At 48.4% G+C, this 18,159-nt stretch overlaps 1 protein-coding gene across 4 annotated transcripts in view; it reads left to right on the forward strand.

Annotated features, from left to right (window-relative positions):
• Positions 1-546: 546 nt before the first annotated feature.
• The window catches only part of pomgnt1 (protein O-linked mannose N-acetylglucosaminyltransferase 1 (beta 1,2-)), an 84,975-nt gene continuing 67,362 nt past the window's right edge, over positions 547-18,159 (forward strand). The window contains exons 1-2 of one of the 4 annotated variants that reach the window (XM_085983005.1): positions 547-976; positions 3,364-3,466. In XM_085983005.1, coding sequence (XP_085839131.1) covers positions 857-976; positions 3,364-3,466 — 223 coding nt within the window. In that variant the 5' untranslated portion in view covers positions 547-856. The remainder of the gene's footprint in view (positions 977-3,363; positions 3,467-18,159) is intronic. The other 3 variants (XM_085983002.1, XM_085983003.1, XM_085983004.1) reach the window with 3 other exon arrangements.

The following is an 18,159-nucleotide window of genomic DNA, read 5'->3' on the forward strand; positions in this document are numbered from 1 at the left end:
GTTATTGAAAAACATCATACTCTCAGAATCACGGATCTAACAGTCGGAAGGCATTTCCAAGAGACGGCTCAAGCTGCGAGGCACAGGCTCCCAAGGAAGGTTTCGGAGCCTGGCTCGACACACCTAGTGGAGTCAGGGCTGAGCGCCACTTTTAGCGACTAGATGGCTTTGGCCGCAAGCCGGACGCCTTGCTGTTCTCCCGTAAATAGTCTGTGAAATAAAGTTAGGCTACAGGCGGATTTGAACAGGTAAATGGTATCCTCCAGTCCGCCCGTGCTGAAAGTGGTCTAACAGAATAGCAAGAGTGCCAAAATCTGCTTGAAATGTATTTGTACAATTGCAATATTATGGATTCCACCGATAAATCTCGTTAAAAAAAGGACACAACAGAATAATTTCAGCAGAGAACATACAAGGGAACAAGAGGGAGGAGGGCAAACAAACTTGAGGATGGGCAAAGTATCTTGGATGAGGTAAATGCCGAGAGAAAAATCCAATTCATCTGTCACAATCATTTATAAAAACCGTAGACAGCTTGTCCCTCTTCTGCTGGCTTGTTAATCGCAGCAAGAATGTAAAGGAGTTTTGTTATGTGACAGAAGGGCCGCAGCCACCTGTGAGAGGACAGGATTGAAGATGGCGGCTGTGAATACAGCCCACTGACCGGCGGGACCCGGAACGGGAAGCCGGGGGTCGAGGTGGGGTCCTGAGCCGCCCCGAGAGCAGCCTGTGGATCCGGGAGTACCCGAGCCCCGGGGAGAATGATCGGCCGAGGCCGGGCGGGAGAGTGAAGGCGGGGCCGGGCCGGGCAGTGGGCTGGGCCTCGATGGTGAGGCGGCGGGGCTGAGAGGCGGTGATGGACGAGTGGAAGCCGAACCCGCGGGCCAAGCCCTTCGTCCCGCGGCGGCACAGGAGCTGCTTCATGGCCTGGAAATACCGGCTCACGGGCCAGCGGTCAGTCAGGAGGCTGTGCCAGGTGAGGTGGCCGCGGCTGTGGGAGGGGACTGGGACTGGCGACCCGGGCAACAACCACCGGTCTGGGGGGTTGAGGGTGTGAGTCTGGGGGGGGAGGTTGAGGGTGTGAGTCTGGGGGGCGGGGGGTTGAGGGTGTGAGTCTGGGGGGCGGGGGGCTGAGGGTGTGAGTCTGGGGGGCTGAGGGTGTGAGTCTGGGGGGCGGGGGGCTGAGGGTGAGCGTCTGGGGGGCGGGGGGCTGAGGGTGTGCGCCGGGGGGCGGGGGGCTGAGGGTGTGCGCGCCGGGGGGGCTGGGGGGGTGTTGAGGCTGTGCGTCGGGGTTGAGGGTGTGCGTCTGGGGGAGGGGGGGATTGAGGGTGTGCGTCTGGGGGAGGGGGGGATTGAGGGTGTGCGTCTGGGGGAGGGGGGCAGTTGAGTGTGTGCGTCTGTGGGGGGTTGAGTGTGTGCGTCGGGGGGGTTGAGTGTGTGCGTCGGGGGGGTTGAGGGTGTGCGTCTGGGGGGGGGTTGAGGGTGTGCGTCTGGGGGGGGTTGAGGGTGTGCGCCTGGGGGGGGGGTTGAGGGTGTGCGTCTGGGGGGGGGTTGAGGGTGTGCGTCTGGGGGGGGGTTGAGGGTGTGGGTCTGGGGGGGGTTGAGGGTGTGCGTCTGGGGGGGGTTGAGGGTGTGCATCTGGGGGGGCGGGGGGGTGAGGGTGTGCGTGTGGTGGGGGGGTGAGGGGTGCGTCGGCGGGGGGTGAGGGGTGCGTCGGCGGGGGGTGAGGGGGTGCTTCTGGCGGGGGGGTTGAGGGGGTGCGTCGGGGGGGGTGTGAGGAGGTGCGTCTGGGGGGGGGGGTGGGGGTGTGAGGAGGTGCATCCGGGGGGGTGGGGGTGTGAGGAGGTACGTTTGGGGGAGGGTGAGGGGGTGCGTCGGGGGGGTTGAGGGGGTGCGTCTGCGGGGGGTTGAGGGGTTGCGTCTTGGGGGGGGGCGGTGAGGGGGTGCGTCGGGGGGGTTGAGGGGGTGCGTCTGCGGGGGGTTGAGGGGGTGCGTCTTGGGGGGGGGCGGTGAGGGGGTGCGTCTGAGGGCGTGAGGGGTCGCCGGGGTGTGAGAAGGTGTGGGGTGTCTACGTCTGAGGCAGGGAGAGAGGGTGTGGGCTGTGTACGTCTGGTGGGGGGGCATAGACTGGGGTGTGGGCCTCGGGCGTGGTGTATGTGTGTGTGTGTAGCACAGATAGAGGTCTTTCGGCCCCTGTGCTGGCTCTTTGTAAGAGCTGTCCAATTTAGTCCCACAACCCTGCAAATTAGTCCTCTTCCAAGTACATGATTAATTGCCTTTTAAAAGATTCTTGAATTTTGTTCCACTGCCCTGAAATCTGCATACTGAAGAAATTTCACTTCATTTCCCATCTAGGTCTTTTTTTTCAGTTATTTTAAAGGTATGACATCTGGTTACCAATCCACTCGCCAGAGAAAATAGTTTCTCCCTACTTGCTTGATCGAAACCCCTCATTTTGAATACCATTATTAGTTTCCCTCTTAACCTTTTCTAAGGAGAACAATCCCAGCTTCTCCAAACTCTCCACATAACTGTGCATCACTTCACACTTATCTGCATTAAATTGTATCTGCCATGTATGTGTCTGTCCATTCCACTAGTCTATGTCCTCCTGAAGTTTACTATCATGCTCACTATTTACTACATTGCCAAGTTTTGTATCGTCCACAAACTTCGAAATTGTACTCCCTGCGTCCAAGTCATTTATATATAACAAGAGCAGCAAGGGTCCTAACACTGACCCCTGGGGACCCCACTGCAGTTAGCAAAACATCCATGGAATCTCTGGGAATCAATTGAAGAAATCCTGAAATTTGAAAGATTTAGAAAAATTCTATATGCACATTGTAACTTAATTTGTCTTTTTTCAAATTCAGATACCTTCAGTTATCTCTATGCAGTAGTATAATGAGGGTGGTGGTTGGGGAGGAGAAGAGAGAGGGACAGGCAGGGCTAAAGCAGTGTGTGATTTTTTGCTATCGTATGGCTCTGAAAGCTGCCTATAGTAGAATTAAACACAGCATTGAATTCAGTCATCTGACTTGTTTTAAATGTAACCAAGAAATTACAATTACCTGTTACACAAGCTAACTTGATCTGTTGTAAAACAGGTGTAGTCTTGATGGTCTCCCGTCTTCTAAGACCCTGCCGATTTACTGTCGTGACATTTAAAGTACTGTAATCTGTTTTTTGCTTTATTTAATTGCCTCTAAAACCCATGGAATACATTTGTTTTAGTGGTTCATTGTTGGTTCTTTGCATAAGTAAAGTCTCTCCAACTGAACTGTTTAGGACACTGTTCAGGTCATATTTTCCATTTCTGATTTGGAACACTAGATTGAAGAAGCGTTTTCTGTTTTCCAGACTGCCGCATTGCTGTTTTTACTTGTGACCGTAATTGTCAACATTAAACTTATTTTAGACACAAGAAGAGCGGCAAATGAGGAGGAATTAGTACAAGACTATGGTAAGTTTCTGTGAAGCGCCTTGGGACGTTCGCTCTACGTTAAAAATGCTGCTCTATATAAATCCAAGTTGTTGATTATAGCGGGGGATGCAGCAGTGTGAGAGAGAGCGGTCCGTGTTCAGTTCTCCCATTTGTATTGAAGTTAAAGTGTAACTTTCCTAATGATGAGAGAGGGGTCACTTGTGTGTTTTTTGGCTCCTAAGTAATAATACATGTTAGAAGGTAGTGATTTACACTGAATTTACTTGATTTGAATTGACTAGCATTTTTCTTTAGTAGAGCAGGTCACTATAGCCTTTTGAGTCTAGAACCAGTAGTTCTTTTATTTTTAGCATAGGTGACATTAAATAAATGTTAATGGGAGGAATGATTATAAAGTGACCCTTTGATCAATGGTTTTATAACTGTTTTTGAGATTGCAGCTTTAAATAGTTGCCTTTTTTATGTCATTTGTAATTCATTAAGAGTGAGTTATGCATATCTCTCTGGTGCAGATATTTATCCAACTACATGGCTGGTCATGTCATCTTTTAAAATTTAAGTGCATATGCAATTTTTTATGTTTAAGGGAAGTAGTAGAATGTGCTTTGTGATACTTTGTCATTGTGGGTTCATAGCACTGAAATACTTGTCTTTCAATAAAGATCACTGTTGAAACGTACTAACAAGCTAACTTAAATGTCATTGATTACATTATTTAGAATCATAGACTGATACAGCACAGAAGGAGGCTATTCAGCCCATCGGGCCTGTGCTGGCTCTTCGGTAGAGTTATCCAGTTAGTCTCACTCCACTCCTCTTTCCCCATAGCCCAGTAAATGTTTTCCATTCAAGTATTTATCCAATCCTCTTTTGAAAGTTCATATTGAATCTGGTTCCACCGCCCTTTCAGCCAGTGCATTCCAGATCACAGCAACTCGCTGTGTTTATATAAAAAAAATTCTTCATGTTGCCTCTGGTTCATTTGCTAATCACTTTAAATCTGTGTCCTCTGGTTACTGACCCTTTTGCCACTGGAAACAGTTTCTCCTTATTTACTCCATTAAAACTGTTCATGATTTTGAACACCTCTATCAAATCTCATTTTAACTTTCTCTGCTCTAAGGAGAATAACCCCAATTTCTCCAGTCTCTCCACATGCTTGAAGTCCCTCATCCCTGGTACCATTCTAGTAAATCTCTTCTGCATCCTCTCTAAGGCTTTGACATACTTCCTAAAGTGCGGTGCCCAGAATTGAACACAATACTCCAGCTGAGGCCTAACCATTGTTTATTAAAGGTTCAGTATAACTTCCTTGCTTTTGTACTCGCTTCCTCTATTAATGAAGCCAAGGAGATCTCTTTTTTTAACAGCCTTCTCCACTTGCCTGCCACCTTCAAACATTTGTGTACATACACCCCCAAGTGTCTCTGTTCCTGCACCCCCTTTAAAATGTACCATTTAGTTTTATATTGCTTCTCCTCATTCTTCCTACCAAAATGTATCACTTCACACTTGTGTTAAATTTCACCAGTCTGTCTGTCCTCCTGAAGTCTGTTACTATTCTCCTCCACTGTTTACTACATTTCTGAGTTTCATGTCATCTACAGACTTTGAAATTATGTCCTGTATACCAAAGTCTAGGTCAATAATATATATCAATAAGAACAGTGGTCCTAATACCGACCCTTGGGGGACACCACTGTCTGTCTCCGCCCCCCCCCCCGGGTCTGGAAAAACAACTATTCACCACTACTCACTCTCTCGTTTTTTGTCCTTTAGCCAATTTTGTATCCATGCTTCCACTGTCGCTTTAATTTTGCTAATAAGTCTATTATGTGGTACTTTGTCAAATGCCTTTTGAAAGTCGATATACACAACATCAGCCACACTACCTTCATTAACCCTCTCGTTACTTTATCAAAGAACTCAATCAAGTTAGTCAAACACAATTTGCCTTTAACAAATCCGTACTGACTTTCATTTATTAGCCCATACTTTTCCAAATGCCAATTAATTTTGTCCCATATTATTGTCTCAAAGTTTCCCCATCATCGACCTTAAGCTGACTGACCTGATCACCCTCCCCTTTTTTAAACAGTGGTCTAACATTTGCAGTCCTCTGGCACCACCCCCATAATCCAAGGAGGATTGGAAGATTGTGGCCAGAGCCGCCTCAATTTCCACCCTTGCTTCCCTCAGTAACCTAGGCTGCATCTCATCTGGACCAGGTGACTTTTCTACTTTGAGGACTGCTATCTTTTAAGTACTTCCTTTACCTAATTTTATCCTATCCAGTATCGCTGCTGCTCCTCCTTTACTGCTACATTGGCAGCATCCTCAACTCTAGTGAAGACAGTGATATACCTATCAATTCGTCCAATGAAAAGCGACGAGTTAGGAAAGTAACTTTAGGTTTTTATTGACTAAATAACAGAGCCCACCCTCATGGGTGATCGGATCCAACAAGGAGGAATACCAGCCAGTCGACTACCTTTATACCTGGGCAGGTAGGTGGAGCCATGGGCGGAGTCAGTGATGGTCAGCCCAGGTATAACAGCGTGACAAGAGGCGACCTCGTATAGTGATACAACAGTGAGAACAGTGATAACAATATAACAGTGATAACTATAGTGTAACGATAGTGAACGATAAAAGTGGTTTACCACATTCACCCCTTCTTTAGATTTGAGTCCGGCGGGGTGAAGTGTACTACCAGTTCTGGTATGTCAGTCTGTCCGGAGGCCTCGTAAGCCTCTCCGATCGTCGCAGCGGCGGTGTTGCATTATCCGGTGTTAATGCTGGTGTCTGCGTGGTCGGCGAAGGCTCGTGGGGTTCCGGCATGCCGTCTACCTGGGCTGGAATTGGGGGGGTGGTGGGGGGGGGTAAAGGTGGTGTCTCTGGAGTGCCCGAGGGTGCGAGGTCTCGTAAGGAGACAGTATCCTCCCGCCCGTCTGGGTAAGCCACGTAGGCGTACTGGGGGTTGGCGTGCAGGAGGTTCACCCTCTCGACCAGGGGGTCCGTTTTATGGGCCCTCACGTGCTTTCGCAGCAAGACGGGCCCCGGAGAGGTCAGCCAGGTTGGTAGAGTGGTTCCCGTAGTCGACTTCCTGGGGAAAACAAACATTCGTTCATGGGGGGTGGCGTTAACGGCAGTGCAAAGTAGTGACCGGATGGAATGCAGCGCTGTCGGGAGGACTTCCTGCCAGCGGGAGGTTGGGAGGCCCTTAGACTTTAAGGCTAAGAGGACGGCCTTCCATACCGTCGCGTTCTCTCTTTCCACCTGGCCGTTCCCTCGGGGGTTGTAGCTGGTGGTCCTGCTTGCTGCAATACCTCTCGCTAGTAGAAACTGACGGAGTTCCTCGCTCATGAAGGAGGAGCCCCGGTCACTATGCATATAGTTCGGGAACCCGAACAAGGCGAAGAGTTCGTTCAGGCATTTAATGACCGTGGTACTGGTCATGTCTGGGCAGGGGAAGGCAAAGGGGAAACGGGAGTACTCATCAACGATGTTGAGGAAGTACACATTACGGTCAGATGACGGTAGGGGCCCCTTAAAGTCGATGCTCAGGCGCTCGAAGGGGCGGGTGGCCTTGATCAGGCTTGCTCTGTCCGGCCTATAGAAGTGCGGTTTGCACTCGGCACAGGTCTGGCAGTTCCTGGTCATGGTCCTGACCTCCTCGATGGAGTAGGTCAGGTTGCGGGCCTTAATGAAATGGTAAAGTCTGGTGACCCCGGGGTGGCAGAGGTCGTTGTGGAGGGTCTGAAGTCTATCAATATGCGCGCTGGCGCATGTAATCCGTGAAAGAGCATCAGGGGGTTCGTTCAGCTTACCTGGCCGGTACAAGATATCATAATCGTAGGTGGATAGCTCGATTCTCCACCTCAAGATCTTGTCATTCTTGATTTTGCCCCTCAGCTTGTTATTAAACATGAAAGCGACCGAACGCTGGTCGGTGAGGAGGGTAAATCGTTTGCCTGCCAGGTAATGCCTCCAGCGTCGTACCGCCTCCACGATCGCCTGGGCTTCCTTCTCGACCGACGAGTGTCGGATCTCAGGGCCCTGTAGGGTCCTTGAGAAGAAGGCCACCGGCCCCCCCTCCTGGTTAAGGGTAGCGGCTAGGGCGAAGTCGGATGCATCGCTCTCCACTTGGAAGGGGATGGACTCATCCACTGCGTGCATTGTGGCCTTGGCTATGTCTCCCTTAATGAGGGAGAAGGCCGCGCACGCCTCCTCCGTGAGGGGGAAGGATGTGGACTTCATGAGGGGTCTGGCTTTGTCCGCATAATTGGGCACCCATTGGGCATAGTAGGCGAAGAGTCCCAGGGTTCTCTTAAGTGCCTTAGGACAGTGGGGGAGGGGTAGCTCCATGAGGGGGCGCATTCTGTCGGGGCCGATGACTCTGTTCTCTACTACACAGCCGAGGATGGCAAGGCGCGAGGTGTTAAACACACATTTCTCCTTATTGTAGGTGAGGTTCAGCCGTTGGGCCGTACGGAGGAATTTCTCCAGATTCACATCATGGTCCTGCCGGTCGCGGCCGCAGATGGTGACGTTATCTAGATAAGGGAACGTGGCCTGCAGTCCGTTCTAGTCAACCATCCGGTCCATCTCCCTTTGGAAGACCGAAACCCCGTTGGTGACACCGAAGGGGACCCTAAGGAAGTGGTAGAGGCGCCCATTCGCCTCGAAGGCGGTATACTGGCGGTCCTCCGGGCTGATAGGGAGTTGGTGGTAGGCCGACTTAAGGTCGATGGTCGAGAATACTCGGTATTGTGCAATCTGATTGACCATGTCAGATATGCGGGGAAGGGGGTATGCGTCCAGCTGGGTGTACCTGTTTATGGTCTGGCTGTAGTTGATGACCAGGCGATTTTTATCGCCGGTCTTAACGACCACGACCTGGGCGCGCCAGGGGCTGCTGCTCCCCTCGATAATGCCCTCTTTCAGGAGGCGCCGCACCTCATAGCTAATGAAGGCTCTGTCCCCGGCGCTGTACCGTCTGCTCTTGGTAGCGACGGGTTTGCAGTCGGGGGTTAGGTTAGCGAACAGGGAAGGTGGCGGGACCTTGAGGGTGGATAGGCTGCAGGTGTTACGCGGTGGGCGGTTTGACATCCGCTGGTTGTCGACTGTGAGTGGGGGGAGGGGTCCACCGTATGCTAGGGTGACACTTTGGAGGTGGGATTGGAAGTCCAGCCCTAGTAGGACGGCAGCGCAGAGCTGGGGGAGGACGAGGAGTTTAAAGTTTTTATACTCCGTACCCTTAACCGACAGGGTCACAACACAGTAGCCGCTGATGTCCGTGACGTGGGACCTCGATGCCATCGAGATTCGGTTGCGCGTTGGCAGGACAGGGAGGGAGTAGTGGCTCACCGTGTCTGGGTGGATGAAGCTCTCCGTGCTTCCGCTGTCGAACAGGCAGGTCGTGGCGTGGCCGTTTACTTTGATGTCCATCATCGACTTGGACAGGTGATGCGGGCGGGCTTGATCCAGAGTGACGGAGGCTAGTGTGTAGCTGAGCGAGTCGTTGTCGTCTGCGGGTGAGGCGGTCGTCGGGTCCGGAGGCACGGTGGCAGTCGAGCGTGGTGGGTAAAATGGAGTCTCCCACGAGGTTGGACAAAATGGCAGAGGAGATGGCTGCCCCCATAACTCACATGAGGCACTGTTGGTGTCGGTTGCCTTGATCAAAGATGGCCGCCCCCATGACTCACGTGTGGGGATGCTGGCCTCTGTTGCCTTGAAGGAAGATGGCCGCCCCCACAGTTCGCATGAGGCACTGCTGGCCTCTGAAGATCCACTTCTGCAGGCCTTAGCAAAATGGCCTTTCTTCCTGCAGGTTGAGCAGGTGGAGTTCCTAGCTGGGCAGCGCGACCTCGGGAGTTTCTCCTGGCCGCAGAAAAAACAGCCGCGGGGGTCCGATGTCGGAGCCGGTACCGGGGGTGGCGGTCCCGATCGGGTTCGGGACGCCGACGCTGAGGTAGGTCCCGGGGGCGGCGCAGTGAAGGGTATTGCGGTAGGGGTCGGGCCTGAGTCCCAGGGTCGCGAACAGTACCTGGAAAACGCCTCCTGGTCCCGATGGGCCACCTCCAGGGAGAGAGCGAGGGCTGCAGCTTTGTCCAGGTCGAGGTCCTTTGCTTCCAGTAATCGCTGCCGTGAGTAGTCGGACCGCAGGCCTTTCACGAAGGCATCGCGGACGTTGTCTTCCGTATTTTCTGCCGCCGTTACTGCTTTAAAGTTACAGTCTCTGCCGAGTGCTTGTAGCACCCGTAAAAATTCCTCCACCGGCTCCCCTGGCAGTTGCGGGCGGGACCTTAGGAGGTGCCTGGTATACATGGAGTTTACCGGGGTTTGGTACTGTCTTTTCAGCCGGTTGATGGCGTCCTCGTATGTTTTAAGGTCCCGGATGAGCGCGAATACTTTAGGGCTCAGTTGGGCGTTCAGAACTCTTAGCTTGGATCTCTGAGGCATGCTGGACTCTTCCAGGTAGGCTTCAAAGCAGCTCAGCCAGTGATCGAAGTCGAGGGCTGAGTTTGCTGCCTGTGGATTTAGATCCAGGTACGGTGGTCTAAGGGCTCGCAGCCAAGCCGGCTGCTGTGACTGTTGTAGTTCGGCGTCTGAAGGCTGCTGTGGCTGGGCGTCTGGCTGGTTAGACATCTTAAAATTTAGTCAATAAAATTGATATACCTATCAATTTGTCCAATGAAAAGCGACGAGTTAGGAAAGTAACTTTAGGTTTTTATTGACTAAATAACAGAGCCCACCCTCATGGGTGATCGGATCCAACAAGGAGGAATACCAGCCAGTCGACTACCTTTTATACCTGGGCAGGTAGGTGGAGCCATGGGCGGAGTCAGTGATGGTCAGCCCAGGTATAACAGCGTGACAAGAGGCGACCTCGTATAGTGATACAACAGTGAGAACAGTGATAACAATATAACAGTGATAACTATAGTGTAACGATAGTGAACGATAAAAGTGGTTTACCACAGACAGTTGCAAAGTACTCATTTAGAACCTTAGCCATGCCCTCTGCCTCCACAAGATCATCTCCTTTTTGGTCCCCAGTTGGCCCCACCCTTCCTTTGACTACCCTTTTACTATTTATATGTTTATAAAATACTTTTGGGTTCCCTCTTGTGTTAGCCGCTAATCTATTCTCATACTCTCTGCCCCTCTTATTCCCTTTTTTAGATCTCTTCTGTACTTTCTGTATTCAGCATGGTTCTCTACTCTATTATGAATCTAAGATTTGTCATAATCCTCCTTTTTCTGTCTCATTTTAACCTCTTGTATCTTTAGTCATCCAGGGAGCTCTAGCTTGGGATGCAGTTCCTTTCTCCCCTCATGGGAATGTGTCTACTCTGTATCCAAACCATCTCTTCTTTGAAGGCCTCCCATTATTCAATTACTATTTATCTTACTAATTTTGATTCCAATCCACCTGGGCAGATCCCTTTTCAACTCCCTGAAGTTTCCCCTCTTCCAGTTAAATATTTTTACAATTGATTGTTCATTGTCCTTTTCCATAACTACTCTAAACCTCATGATATTGTGATCACTGTTCCCCAAATGCTCTTCCACTGAAATATGCTCCACTTCATTCCCCAGAACTAGATCCAGCACTGCTTCCTTCCTTGTTGGGCTGGAAACACACTCACCAAGAAAGTTCTCTTGTACACATTTCAGGAATTCTTTGTCCTTTACACTGTTCCTATCCCCAGTGTGTATTAGGATAATTGAAGTCCCCCATTATCACTGCTCTAATTCCTGCATCTTTCTAGAATTTGCCTGCAAATTTGCTACTCTATCTCCTTTTCACTATTTGGTGGCCTATATACACACTGTAGTTAAATAATGCCTCTATTCTTTAATTCTAACCAAATAGATTCTGTCTTTGACCCCTCAACTACATAATTCCTTTGCAGTGCTATAATAATTTCTTTGATCAATACTGGTACCCCCTCTTTTTTTTTTCCCCTTCCCTATCTTTTCTGAATACCTTGTAGCCAGGAATATTAAGTTCCTAATCCTCCCCTTCTTTGAACCTGGTCTCTTATTACCACTATATCATTGCCCCATGTGGCGACTTGTGCCTGCAGCTCACCAACCTTATTTACCACGCAATGTGCATTTACACACGTGCATTCCAAACCCATTTTAGACTGCTTCATGTTTGCCCCCTTTCTGATCCCTCCTATTTCTGAACAATTTTTCTACTCTAGTGCTATTTGTTTCTTCCAGTCCTCTGTGCACCTTGTTTCTCCTCTCTAATTACATAGTATTGCATAGTATTTACAGCACAGAAACCGGCCATTCGACCCAACAGGCCCATGTTGGTGTTTATGCTCCACACAAGCCTCCTCCCACTCTTTATCTAAACCTATCAACATATCCTTCTATTCCTTTCTCCCTCATGTGTTTATCTACTATCTATCTGTGGAATTCTCTGCCCCAGAAAGCCGTGGAGGCTGGGTCATTAAACACATTTAAGGTGGAGATAGACAGATTTTTGCAAGATAAGGGAGTGAAGGGTTATGGGGAGCGGGCAGGGAAGTGGCTTCGAGCCCAAGATCAGCCATGATCTTATTGAATGGCGGAGCAGGATCGAGGGGCCAAGTGGCCTATTCCTGCTCCTATTTCTTATGTTCCCCTTAAATGCATCTATGCTAGTCGCACATTCTAACCACTCTCTGGGTAAAGGAGTTTCTCCTGAATTCCCTATTGGATTTATTAGTGACTATCTTATATTTATGGCCCCTAGTTCTGGTCTTGACCACAAGTGGAAACATCTTCTCTAAGTCTACACTATCGAACCCTTTCATAATCTTAAAGACCTCTATCGGGTCACCCCAGTCTTCTCTTTTCTAGAGAAAAGAGCCCCAGCCCGTTCAACCTTTCCTAATAGGTATAACCTCTCAGTTCTATCATTGTAGTAAATCTTCTCCAATGTCACTATATCCTTTTTTTATAATGTAGAAACCAGAACTGTTCAGAGTACTCTAAGTGTGGTCTAACCAATGTTCTATACAAGGTTAACACAACTTCTGCTTTTCAATTCTATCTCTCTAAAAATGCACCCCAGAGCTTTGCATTTTTATGTAATGTTTCATCCTGGTGCCCATCACCCTGCCAAATTAGTTTAACCCTCCCACACAGCAATAGTTAACCTTCCTGCAAGAACATTGGTCCCAGCTCAGTTGAGATGCAACTTATCCACCTTGAACAGGTCCCTCCTGCCCCAGAACTGGTCCCAATGTCTCAGGAATTTGAAATCCGTCCTCCCTGCAGCATTTCTCCAGCCACACACTAACCTGTCTTCTTATACTTTTCCTATATTCACTAGCGTGTGGCACTGGGAGTAAGATCCTGCTCTTTAATTTCCTCCCAAGCCCCTGAAACTCTGACTGCAGGACCTCAACCCTTTTCCTTCCTATGTCATTGGTTCCCACATGGACCACGACTTCTGGCTATTCCCCTTCCTCCCTCCATTCTTTTTTATAATCTATGTCGATAACTTAGACGAAGGGACTGAGGGTAATGTATCCAAGCTTGCTGAAGGTACAAAGCTAGGTGGGAAAGTGAGCTGAAGGGACATAAAGAGGCTCCAAAATGTGAAATTTTCCACTTTGGTAGGAATAATAGAAAAGCAGAATATTTTTTTTAAAGGTATTTTAAATGTATCAAATGTTGGTATTCAGAGTGATTTGGGTGTCCTTGTACACGAATCACAGAAAGTTCACATGCAGGTACAGCAAACGATTAGGAAAGCAAATGGTATGTTGGCCTTTATTGCAAAAGGATTGGAGTACAAGAGTAAGGCAGTCTTGCTGCAATTGTACAGGGCCTTGGTGAGGCCACACCTGGAGTACTGTGTACAGTTTTGGTCTCCTTGCCTAAGGAAGGATATACTTGCCATAGAGGGGGTGGAAACAAAGTTTCACTGGGTTGATTCCTGGGATGAGAGGGCTGTCATATGAGGAGATTAAGTAAAATGGGCCTATATTTTCTGGAGTTTAGAAGAATGAGCGGTGGTCTCATTGAAACGTATAAAATTCTTTCAGGGCTTGACCGGGTAGATGCCTAGAGGCTGTTTCCCCTGGCTGGAGAGTCTAGGGGTCATAGTGTCAGGATAAGGAGTTGGCCATTTAGGACTGAGGTGAAGAAAAATTTCTTCACTCAGAGGGTTGTGAATCTTTGGAATTCTCTACCCCAGAGGGCTGTGGAGGCTCCGTCATTGAGTATATTCAAGATTGAGATATAGATTTTTGGACACTAAGGGAATCAATGGATATGGGGATAATACAGGAAACTTTGTTATATCCGGCACCGACAGGACCGAGCTGTTGCCGATCTATCAAAACTGCCGGACATACCAGCGTTAATGTTGAAGCATACGGAGATTTGCAGCTCCGTATCTGGCAACAAACACTGTTGCTTAGCAACAGCTTCTAAACAGTCGGCCGTACCTTAGAAGCGTCTCTGTAGCTTAGCAACAGCTTCAGAGAGACTTTGCAGAGCCTGACTGTTGGGGGAAAAAAAAGCCACGAGAAGAAAAAAAGCCTAACAAAATGGCTCCTGATTTCTGCTGGTAGATCGAGGTTTCCGGACATACAACCTCCGGATAAACCAAAGTTTCCTGTATAGGAAAGTGGAGTTCAGGTCGAAGATCTTATTGTATGCGGTGCAGGCTCGAGAGGCTGTATGGCCTACTCCTGCTCCTATTTCTTATGCTCTAAACCCTCTCAGTGATGTCCTTTACCCTGGGACCAGGGAGACACCACAGTATACGGGACACGCGTCGCTGGTTGCAGAAACGCCTGTCTATCCCCGACTATCGAATCCCCTATGACCACTGCATTTCTGTGCAGTGAGTTGCCCCACATTGCCGTGGATGTGCTCTAGACTGCACTCCCCTGAAGTATTGTCGCCCTCGCTGACCTGGACTCCAAAAACTGCCACAGGCATTTCTGACAAAATCTCGTTGGACCGATGTTGATAAATGGTTTCAATCTTATACCAGCAAGCTATGTTCTAATTTCCTGAGGAGTCTCCTCCTTTGCTTCCCCTCCTTTCCCAGAACCCTAAATTTTCCATAAATAACGGCTACCTTGGCGTGATTACAAAACTGCAGCTTGTGCAGTTCGGAAGCTGTTGTAAACCCTAAATTTTACTGATTTACAAACATCACCTGAATCCAGTTTAGATTGGTGAATTACAATCTTGAAATCACTGCCATATCTCAATCTGTTTTATGCTGGTGTTTTGGTTGGAATTGTGCCAGGTGTCATGGTGGCTACTTCATCCAGTTAATGTTTGCAATGAAGGATTGATGGTTGTGCTGTAAGCAACGCAAGTTTGAGTGATCATCTTCAGTTGAATAGCAGGTCATAAGGCTGTTTGTTTTAACATGGTGTAGTAAACCTGTAGTAATACAATCTTGGGGTTCAAATTACTTGCCAGAGGTTTTTTCTTGCAGTTTGACCCTCTTAACCTCTCTTAGGGGGCACTGCAGTGTAGTGGTTATGTTACTGGACTAGCAATCCAGAGGCCTGGACTAATAATCCAGAGAATGCCAGTTCAAAACCCACCATGGCAGTCTGAGAATTTGAATTCGGTTTAAAAAATTTTTTTTAAATCTGGTATCAGTGAAAGTGACCATGAAGCTGTTGGATTATTGTAAAAACTAAACTAGTTCACCAATGTCCTTTAGCGAAGGAAACCTGCCATCCTTAAGCAGTCTAATCTATGTCACGACAGTCTCACACCAATGTGGTTGACTCCTAACTGCCCTCTGAAGTGGCTTAGCAAGCCCCTTGGTTGTATCAAACTGCTACCAAGAAGAAGGCCCACCTCCATCTTCTCAGGGCAATTGGAGATGGGCAATAAATGGTGGCTTTGCCAGCGATGTCCGCATCCTGAGAATGAATATTGCACGACAGTCTTCTAGAACATTGACATAGCTATTCTGTATAACCCATTTCTACTAATTTGCTTATAGAGTCATAGTTATACAGCACAGAAAGAGGCCCATCGTGTCCGCGCCGGCCATCAAGCTCTATCCTAATGCCATTTTCCAGCACTTGGTCCGTAGCCTTGTATGCTATGGTGTTTTAAGTGCTCATCTAAATGCTTCTTGAATGTTGTGAGGGTTCCTGCCTCTACCACCCTTTCAGGCAGTGAGTTCCAGATTCCAAAAGTTTTTCCTCAAATCCCCTCTAAACCTCCTGCCCCTTACCTTGAAACTATGCCCCCTGGTTATTGACCCCTCGACTAAGGGGAAAAATTCCTTTCTAGCTACCCTATCTATGCCCCTCATAATTTTGTACACCTCAATCAGGTCCCCCCTCAACCTTCTCTGCTCTAAGGAAAACAACCCCAGCCTGTCCAGTCTCTCTTCATAGCTGAAACGCTCCAGTCCAGGTAACATCCTGGTGAATCTCCTCTGCACCCTCTCCAATGCAATCAAATCCCTCCTATAGTGTGGCGACCAGAACTGCACACGGTAATCCAGCTGTGGCCTAGCTACCGTTTTGTACAGCTCCATCATAAGCTCCCTGCTCTTATATTCTATGCCTCAGTTAATGAAGGCAAGTATCCCATATGCTTTTTTAACCACCTTATCTACCTGTCCTGCTGCCGTCAGGGATCTATGTACATGCACACCAAGGTTCCTCTGTCCTTCCTAGGGCCCTACCATTCATTGTGTATTCCCTTGCCATTTTAGTCCTCCCAAAATGCATCACCTCACACTTTTCGGGGTTAAATTCCATTTGCCACTGTTCTGCCCATCTAACCAATCCGTCTATATCGTCCTGTAGCCTGAGGCTTCCTTCCTCGCTATTTTCCACTCCACCAATTTTCATGTCATCTGCGAACTTACTGATCAAACCTCCTACATTCATATCTAAATCATTTAATGTACACTACAAACAGCAAAGGACCCAGCACCAATCCCTGCGGTACACCACTGGATACTGGCTTCCTGTCACAAAAACAACCTTTGACCATCACCCTCTGCCTCCTGCCACTAAGCCAATTTTGGATCCAATGTGCCAAATTGCCCTGGATCCCATGGGCTCTTACCTTCTTGACCAGTCTCCCATGTGGGACTTTGTCAAAAGCCTTACTGTAGTCTAGGTAGACTACATCAACTGCACTACCCTCATCCACACACCTAGTCACCCCCTTGAAAAATTCAATCAAATTGGTTAGACATGATCTCCCCCTGACAAAGCCATGCTGACTATCCTTGATTAATCCTTGCCTCTCCAAGTGGAGACTAATTCTGTCCCTCAGAATTTTTTCCAATAATTTCCCTACCACTGATGTTAGGCTCACTGGCCTGTAATTCCCTGGTTTATCCCTACTACCCTTCTTGAATAATGGTACTACATTAGCTGTCCTCCAGTCCTCTGGCACCTCCCCTGTGGCCAGAGAGGTTCTGAAAATTTGTGTCAGAGCCCCTGCAATCTCCTCCCTTACCTCACACAGCAGCCTGGGATACATCTCGTCAGGGCCTGGGGATTTATCCACTTTTAAGCCCCGCTAAAACCGCTAGTACCTCCTCCCTCTCGATGCTAATTTGTTCAAGTATATCACCATCTCCCTGCCTGATTTCTATGCCTACATCATCCTTCTCCATAGTCAACACAGATGCAAAATATTCATTTAAAACCTCGCCTATTTCTTCTGGCTCTACACACAGATTGCCACTTTGGTCCCTAATGGGCCCTACTCTTTCCCTGGTTATCCTCTTGCCCTTATAATCTTCTATCTTCTTCTATCTATCTATTCTATCATATAAAAGGATCCGTCCGTCTGTGTGTCTGTCTGTGTGTGTGTGTATGTCCGGGCATCACTCAAAAGTTATAGAGCGTACCTACACATATGTTATATCAAAAGAAAGCTTATGATTAGGGGAGGTGTCATAGGCGTATTTACTTTTTGGTCAGACAAAAATTGTTCGGACAGTATACAAAAAACCGTTCAAAAAACGGACAAAATCCGCTCATTAGCAGTTGACCAATCCTTACGCTCATTAGCGTTGAGTGACGTGATGGTTGACCAATCCTACGGGGGCATGGGAGGGGTTTCATGGCGTTTGTGGGCGGGGCCCTAATCCTTCAAACTGCCGTTAGTGTGGGAGCTGAGGTGAGTGGCGGCCATTAAGACCGGCTGGGCCTGAAGCTAGAAAAATGGTAATGGAGGTGAGGAAATTGTTGATTCATTAGTATTGATTCAGGAATTTCTCTCTCTCTCTCCTTCCCCCTCTTTCTCTCTTTCTTTCTCTCTTTCTTTCTTTTTCTCTTTCTCTCTCTCTCTTTCTCTCTCTCTCTTTCTCTCTTTCTCTTTCTCTCTCTTTCTCTCTCTTTCTCTCTCTTTCTCTCTCTTTCTCTCTTCCTTTCTCTCTCTCTCCTTCTCTCTCTCTCCTCTCTCTCTTTCATTCTCTTCTCTCTCTCTTTCTCTCTCTCTCTCTCTTTCTCTCTTTCTCTTTCTCTTTTCTTTTTCTCATTTCTCTTCCTCTCTCTCCTCTTTCTTCTCTCTTCTCTCTCTTTCTCTCTCTTCTCTCTCGCTCTTTCTCTCTTTTCTCTCTTTCCTCTCTCTTTCTCTCTTCTCTCTCTCTCTCTCTCTCTCTCTTTCTCTTCTTTTCTCTCTTTCTCTCTTTCTCTCTTTCTCTCTTTCTCTTCTCTCATCTTTTCTCTCTTCTCTCTCTT

The sequence above is a fragment of the Somniosus microcephalus genome, chromosome 3 (assembly GCF_052327205.1).
Source record: "Somniosus microcephalus isolate GS21.2 chromosome 3, FLI_Smic_1.0, whole genome shotgun sequence".
Taxonomy (NCBI): Eukaryota; Metazoa; Chordata; class Chondrichthyes; order Squaliformes; family Somniosidae; genus Somniosus; species Somniosus microcephalus.